We start from the raw sequence: 8411 nt of genomic DNA, 5'->3' as shown, positions 1-8411 counted from the left end.
TGCTGCACTGTGAGTAGGGTTGCCATAAGTCAGGACCTCCAAACCGGGACAAATGTAGGACAGATGTAGGACAACATTTTCAAATGCAGGACACTTTTTTAAAATGTTAATATAAATGCATGTTTCTTAGCCATGATCAAAATGGAGGACATTTTGGCATTATTCCTAGACAGATGGCAGAAATGTACTTCCCTTTCTGGCCAACCCCCCCCCCCCCTCACATTCCAAACAACACATTTGGGCATTGAACATCTTGCATATTTCAGAGGCTTATTGCATAACCAAACTCTTTGGGTTTCACACTGAACATGGGTTCACATGGCTATGCATATTGAACATGTCAAGGTGGTTTCACAGTTCTTGCACCAAGTGTGCGTCTCAGAAGTGTGTACTTGGTCAAGGGACTGTGGTTTTTCTTCACTGCACATGAGTTTGTAAAAATCAGAGCAACTTACATTGGCCATGCCTCAGAAGCTGACTGATATCATCATCATCATCACCACCACCACCACCATCATCATCAGTATCATTGTTAAAACAAGGCAGACCTGTTAGCATTAAAAGCACCAAAATACACAGAAAGCACACTTTGGAAAGTCACACTGTCTCGCCTTCAGAAAGAATGAGTGCATACCTCAGAAACTGACTGATATCATCATCATCATCATCATAACCACCATCATCATCACTATCCAAGGCAGACCTGTTAGCATTAAAAGCTCCAAAAATACACAGAAAGCACACTTTGGAAAGTCACACTGTCTCGCCTTCAGACAGAGTGAGTGCATGCCTGAGAAACTGACTGTCATCATCATCCTCCTCCTCATCATCATCATCACCACTATTATTGTTAAAACAAAGCAGACCTGTACAAATGGAATGGAAATCCTTCTCCTCCTCCTGCTACGGAGCAAGCTTGTTTTCTGCAGCTCTAGAGACTAGGACCCAGAGCAAAGGACGCAAACTGCAGGAAAAGAGATTCCACCTCAACATTAGGAGGAACCTCCTGACAGTAAGGGCTGTTCGACAGTGGAACAAACTCCCCCAGAGTGTAGTGGAGTCTCCTTCCTTGGAGGTCTTCAAGCAGAGGCTGGATGGACATCTGTCGGGGATGCTTTGATTGTGATTTCCTGCATGGCAGGGGGTTGGACTGGATGGCCCTTGTGATCTCTTCCAACTCTACGATTCTATTATTCTATGATTCTTCCTCCTCTTCCTCTTCCTGCTACTCTTCCTCCCTCTTCCTCTTCCTCCTCCTGCTACTCTTCTTCCTCCTCCTCCTCTTCCTCCCTCTTCCTCCTCCTCTTCCTCCCTCTTTCTCCTCCTTCTCCTCCTCTTCCTCCTCTTGCTGCTTTTCCTCCCTCTTCCTCCTCCTCTTCCTCCCTCTTTCTCCTCTTGCTGCTCTTCCTCCCTCTTCTTCCTCCTCTTCCTCCTCCTCCTACCTCTTTCTCCTCCTCCTGCTACTCTTCTTCTTCTTCCTCCCTCTTCCTCCTCCTCCTTCCTCCTCCACCTCTTAGCTGGGCCCGGGCTGGCCCACGAGGGGACCAGAGGAGGAGCTCCTCCTTTTGAGGCTGACTGGCCAATGGGGGCAGAGTGGAGCTCCAACAGCCCGCCCCCTGCCAGCAGCCATTAGCCAGCAAGCCCCAGGAGGAGAAACTCCTCCTATTTAGCCCTGCGCGCGGCCCTGCAGGCGTGCGCAGGGCTACAGGAAGCCGCCGGCCTGTGCGAAAGGCTTTAGCGGCAGCGGCCTCAGCGGCGGCATGCTGTGCACTGCGCACACTGCATACAGTGCAGCGCAAAGGCCGCAGGAGCGGCCATGCGCAGGCCCTGCTGGTGCCAGCGGCGGCAGTGGGACCCGGCAGGCCCCTGTGGAGGAGAAGGAGGAGGCAGAGGAGGAGGCGGATGTGGAGGTGGGTGGCCAGCTGGCTGCATGAGCAGCCGCGGCCACAAAGAAGGCGCACGCGGGGCGGAGGTGGCCGTGGGCGGGGCAGTCCCGCTTTTGGCGGGAAACTGGACTGGGACCGGGCCAGCACCACCAAAAGCGGGATTGTCCCGCCTGCAGGCAGGATATGGCATCCCTACCTGTGAGCCATTACACATTAAAATATTGTTTGAACAAAAAAAGACTTTGCCGACTGGCAAAAGGAAAGCAGAGAGGGAGACCAGCTGAGGTCTCACAGAAGGGAGAGTGGGGGCAACCACTGAAAAGGCTTTCTCTCATGTCCTGACCAAGTGAGCCTGTAATAGTGGTGGGACCAAGAGAAAGTCCTCCCCTACAGATCTTAGGACTCTGGAAGGTTCATATAGGGAGATACAGTCATTCAGATAGTCTTGACTTAAACTGTATAGGGCTTTATAAGTCCTGACCATTACCTTCTATCTTGGCAAACTGCAGCCTTCACTGCCATGTGAAGTTGTTGTTGCTGTCTTTCTGTGCCTTCAAGTCATTTGATCCTAATATGAATCTATCACAGGATTTTCTGGGCAAGATTTATTCAAAAGGGGTTTTCTATTTCTTTCCTCTGAGGCTCAGAGAGTGTGACTTTGCCCAAGGACACCCAGTGAGTTTCCTTGGCCAAGTGAGGATTCCAGTTCTAGAGTCTAATGTTCAAAGCCACGCTAGCTCTCACAAATGTCACATACTCAGTTCCAAACTTCATCAGTGGTATTGTCCCAAAATACAGCAGGATGAACTGAGAGTGTGGATACAGATGTGTTACACCTGTGTATGTGTGTCGTATGCCTTCAAGTCATTCCTGACTTATGGTGACCTTATGGTGAACTTATCATGAGGTTTTCTTGGCAAGGTTTCACCCTGACATATAACAGAAATGTGAACTTAGGGGCAGAGGAATTCCAAGATGTGGGATGCCAACATTGCAAGAGTTAAATTTGTTCCTTTGTGCCTTATTTAAATTTTAATGCATTTTTAAAAAGTCATATATAATTCTGGTTGTATTGATTGCTATGAAGTTGCACTCCTTATTAATCAATGGCTCATCTTCACATCAATGTATGCCATCAAAAAGAAATGGTTACAACAATGGGTGGACAGAGGAACAAGATGTAAGCAAGAAAAACTTTGACATTCAACTGTCCTAGTCTGGCAGAGAAAGTCCTGATTATTCTTCTGTCATCTCATTTTTCCAGCTGTTTTTACAATATTCAATTTTCTTACTCCTCCTCCCCACTTTTCCTTGGCTTTCTTCAATAGCTACAAACTGAGTTCAGAATGCAAAAGTAGTTTGCACTTAAATTAACTCAGAAGGGCAGGAGAGGAAAAGAAGAGGGAAAATGTTGTACTTCTCAGTAGACTCAGGTAAAAGCAAACTGCTGCAGCCTTTCCTAGTTTGTGTCTTCTTTCACATTAATTGCTTTTGCCATCTTGATCATGCTCTAACGTTACTTGGTCACAAGCGTCCTGGTTTTCGTCTGTGAAACGTTGAAGGGTATGGGACCCTGGCATTTGTACGTACATTATTGTACTTGTCTGGCAGTTTCTTGACAGAATGATTTCTGTCTATCCAGTGCCAGGACTATCTCCCTTTCCTGCACACTCCTGTGTTGCATTTGCAACAGGAAAAGCTTCCCTTCAAATTGTGGAGTGTGTGTGTTGTGTGTGTGTTTGAATCCTGGCAAGCTCCTCAAGAGTGTTGTGGGGAGTCTAGCCAGTTGGTGAGTGCTCTAATCGAAACCAGCTGTCCCCAGACTGAGGCCTCCCATTTGCATTGTTTAACATACTTAGAAAATGAAGTGTTCATTTTTAACATTCCTCCTCCAATTGGTTTAATGCTGAATTACAGAAGAGAACTAAGCAAAACCAGGTGCTTTTTTGCTGTATTCTCTCCAGTGTCTGAGGAGGAGCAGATCTCTCCTTCTCCCTTCCCTCTTCTCCCCTCCTCCCTCCCCTCCTCCTTCCTTCCCCTTCTCTCTCTCTCCCCCTCTCTCTTTTTCTCTCCCTCTTTTTCTGTCTGTCTCCCTCTGTTTCTCTATGATTTGGTCTTTCATTCTCTGGAATAAAAATGATGGTAGGACTGAAGTTCTAGCAAAAGATTTAAGGTACAGATCTGCTTTTGGCTATCCAGCTGTTCAGACACTATTTCTCTCTCTCAGCTTTCTTCATCAGTTTTGGACATGACAGGACTGAAAAGGTAGGTGGATGCTCTAAATTCTGTTCCCCCCCCCAACCTGTTTGCTGAGTGCAAGTCCCTGTCAGTCCCTGAGGTTGCTCATCCCATCACACTTGCTCATGTTGGCTGTAAAGGAACAAGCAGGGAGAGTGGATGTGGTTGCATTATTTTATGATCTACCATATAGAAATAACATATTCTTTGCACTGTTTTCCGCCCTTTGTAGCTTCAGAAACTTTCAGAGACTTTGGAACTTTTTCTGCTGAAATGGGCATTAGCAGTTCATTATTTTCAGCCTGAAAACTTGGGAATGATTGTGATACATTTTTGCTCTTTTGGTTTTAATTTAATTTAATTAACAGTTTCAACTATTAGCTAGGTTTCTAGCTTCTTTAGCTAGAAAGTGTATTGATCCATCATGTGTTGTGCCTATTATGCTCCATTATCCTTGAGAGTATGTGTCCTGAAGAAGTGACTGCAGATTAACTCATATGAAAGGAAATTCCTCTATTGTTTTGCAAACTGGGAAACATATTTTAAACCAAATAGGAAAAAGTCTGTGAGAAAGTACAAACATTTGTTGACCTTTTTCACCACTGCTGTAGGTCAGGGGTGGGAAATATGTGGCCTGGTAAATGTTGTAGGACTGCAAATCCCATCAGTCCTAGCCAACATTTCCAATGGGACGCAATGATGGGAGTTGCCATTCAACACTTACAAGTCCACATGTGTCCCTTCTCTTCAGCAAACAGAGATTTACAGAGTATGATATGCAAAACAGATCCCTGCCAGAAGGAACTTACAGTTGAAATTTTGAACAGGAGAGAAAACAAAGAAAAGAATATGGGAAAAATACAAAGGGAAAAAATAATATATATAGTTATATGAAAGTAGCCTTTGGGTGCTTCAGGTCAAAATCTTGCAATCCATCCTACCTTGAATATGGAATTTTATATGTGAATTTTAGGGCTATGGAAGGGTCCAGGTGATGACCTTCTTGTGGTTTCCCTTCATTCCATTTTTTTTTCTTTTACCAGAAAATATTATATTAAGGTAGGAAACATAAAACAGGCTGCCATGTAATTAGTAGCACTAGAAGATGTCAGTCTGGTAATGACATTTGTTTCAGTAGAGGCTGAGAAAACGTAAGATTATAAGACTTAAATTTGCAGTTATTAATTGCCTGCTTGCTCATTTGCTGTGACTGGTGCCTCTGAAAACTGCCTTTCCCCTGCACCTAATGTCAATTGGCAGTACAAATGGACCTAGCAGCAGGACTTTGAAAATAGTACTGCCCACACTTCAGAAGTATAGGTTTATGGGTGGCTAATAGCCATAATGACTAAATAGAGCCTTCATATTGTGGCCATACACCTCCTAATATAATTTGGAAGTCAAAAAGCAGGATGAGGGGAGGGATGTTGCCTTTACGTCCTAACTTTTGAAATTCCCGAATATATTTGGCTGGCAATTGTTGGAAAGAAGATGTTGGATTAGATGAAACTCTCCACATGATCCAACAGGGCTGGAAAAATCCTTTTTGGATTAACTGGCTACTGGCTAGTGATTATGAGAATTGTGGTGCAAAAGTAACATTTCCAAGCAGTGACCAGGTCACATCATATATTTGGGCACATCAGGAACTTCAATGTTTGCTTTGCAAACAGATGTGTCATATAGGTATGTTTGCTGAGGATCCAGGAGTGGCCACAGCTGCAGCTGTTGGGTATAGGCTGAGCACCAAGCCTACATTTGCTGTTTTGCAATGCTTGATCCTTGCTGTGACTCTACACTTTAGAGTAGAAAATGAGACAGTGAAAATTTGTTCACACTTGAAATTATATTGGCTGTGTTCGAATTCCCTTGGTCCCTTTGCCTGCCTAAAGTGTACTTTGGATGTCTAAAGTGTGGATGGCATCCTGTTCAGTATTTATGAGATCACAAGCTGGACTTATGATCTCAAACCTTTTGGGATTCATATTTAGGGTCAATAATGACCTAGCATCACCCTGAAAACCAAGGCACAGCTGATCAAAGCACAGGATAATGCTGACTGCAGTTTTCTCCTGGTCAAAGGGCACATTGAAAGAAGCAGCTGTGGCAAGACTCTGAAGGGTCACTCCAGCTGACTGTCTCAATAATACCCCACAACTGGGAGAGCAGTGCAGTAGTCTTTTCCCAGTGCCCCAATCAGAGTGCTGCTTGATTTAAGAGATAGGCACTGTTGAACGTAGTTACAATATATGATCTCAGCCAGTATTTCTAAGTTCTCAACTGAAATTTTACGTTACTGCAGTGCTAGAAATGTGGGGACTGAAGGAGATTTTCATAGGAAGACAGAATTCATATTTGGGGAGGCCAGTAGTTGCACCATTGCACTGTTGAAATTGTGCTACCTCTTCAGAAAGCTTTTTAGGAGATTTATAGACAACATGATGCATGGTGGATGTTGCAGGACTTCAAAATGTAATGCGTTGGATTCTAGAGCAATGGCTCTAGGGAACGATTCTCATTTTCTGCCAAGCAAAGCAACATCTCTGTGGTGCAATCAATGACTGAGAGATTTGCTTATTTTTTTTCTGTGCCTTATTTCTTGGACTTGTTCTGAATGATTTGAGAAGTTACTGTTAGAACTGTAAACAGATTTGTCTTCCTCTTCTAAATATATGCAAATCAAACAAACATTTTGTTAGCATCTACTTAGAAACTGGGAACTGAAAACTATGGAAGTGGAAATAGTAAAAGTTTTCTAAAAGTGAAGATCTCCCTAAAAACATATCAAATTAGATTATGAAGTGGTTAGTCTTTCTCCTGTCACAGAGAACAGTGTAATTGCTCTGTAATCTCTTTAATAGGCATAATAGCTAAATCCTTCTGGATACAACCCATGAGTTGTCTTGCAAAATTTGTTGAACTACCTGGCTCTTGTGGTGAGAGAGAGAGAGAGAGAGAGAAATAGGGACTAGCATAGAGGAACATATTGATGGATTCTGTCTGATCATGTATAAAACCTGCTTACCTGAAAAATAGATCACTAAACAATATTATATTGATGTTGGCCAGAATCATTTATGTTAATTATGAATGGATAAATTAGAATAGTGGTCCCAACCTTTTTTGGGCTACCACCCGCTTTCCTCTTGGGGGACAACCCTAGTGCCCTGTGCCATGTGGCTGAGTGTGCGGCGTGATGCAGGCATCAGGGCATGTGGTGTCAAAATGCTACGCTCTGATGACGCCCCCATGCCAGAGCTTCAAGACAGTCTCTTTAGACCCATAGATAGAGAAAAGGAGATATTTTTTTAAACTACAGGAGCCACTCCAAGGTGAATGACTCTTTCCAAGAATCAACACTGAATACTTCTACCCCTCCTTCCCTAGAGACATGTCTTCCCCATAGAGCTTCAGGTATCCCGCCTTACCCGCAGACATTGGCCTGTTACAGACAGCCAAAATAAAGCTGCTTCGAGTCACAGTGGAGGTATGGTGTTTCAATGATGCATGCGTCCTAAGAGTCCAGAAATCGCACCAAAGCCACGCTCCAGCCCTAAGGACTGGAGCATGGCTTTGGTGTGGCTTCTGGACTCTTGCATCATTGAAACACCATACCTCCACTGTGACTTGAAGCAGCTTTATTTTGGCTGTCTGTAACAGGCCATTGTTTCTCCTGTTCACTGTCCAATGAAGGAAAGCAGGAGCAGCAGAGCAGCTCCAACCTGCCAGCCAAGTCCTGGCTAAGCTCCCAAACCTTAAGGAAAGTCTCAGATTTGAAAGCTCCATTTTGCCACTGCTCCTCCTTCACCACCAGTCACTCTAACTTCTTGCTCCAGTAATTCAGTCTGTCCCAAAATGGCACTGCTCCAAGCCACAGAAGCAATGCCCTGCACCCAAATTTCCCAACCGCTACTACTATCAAAAATTAAAGAGTTGGAAGGAATCCTGAGGGGTCATCCAGACCAACCCCAAATCTCATTGAGATAATCGAAGGCTTTTATGGCTGGCATTCATAGTTTTTTGTGGATTTTTCGGGCTATGTGGCCATGTTCTAGAATAGTTTCTTCCTGACGCTTTGTCAGCATCTGTGGCTGGCATCTTCAGAGAATTCTCTGAAAATGCCAGCCACAGATGCTGGCGAAATGTCAGGAAGAAATTCTTGTAGAACATGGCCACATAGCCCGAAAAACCCACAAAAAACACATTGAGATACTTTGCTTTCCAAATTGTAGTGAAATGTATATTTTAAGCATAACTTTCAAAAGTTCCTGATTCCAAGTGATTGAC

General features: G+C 44.2%; 1 protein-coding gene across 1 annotated transcript in view; it reads left to right on the top strand.

The window, feature by feature from the left end:
* The first annotated feature begins 3909 nt into the window (after positions 1 to 3909).
* Positions 3910 to 8411, top strand: part of FBLN5 (fibulin 5) — a 77894-nt gene continuing 73392 nt past the window's right edge. Inside the window, exon 1 of the mRNA XM_089522408.1 lies at positions 3910 to 4151. Coding sequence (XP_089378534.1) covers positions 4135 to 4151 — 17 coding nt within the window. The 5' untranslated portion in view covers positions 3910 to 4134. The remainder of the gene's footprint in view (positions 4152 to 8411) is intronic.

Source organism: Sceloporus occidentalis, unplaced genomic scaffold, assembly GCF_023333645.1.
Source record: "Sceloporus occidentalis isolate IW3139 unplaced genomic scaffold, rSceOcc1.0.p SCAF_4, whole genome shotgun sequence".
Classification (NCBI taxonomy): Eukaryota; Metazoa; Chordata; class Lepidosauria; order Squamata; family Phrynosomatidae; genus Sceloporus; species Sceloporus occidentalis.
The sequence above is the reverse complement of the archived record's forward strand: the minus strand, read 5'-3'. Positions and strand labels throughout refer to the sequence as shown.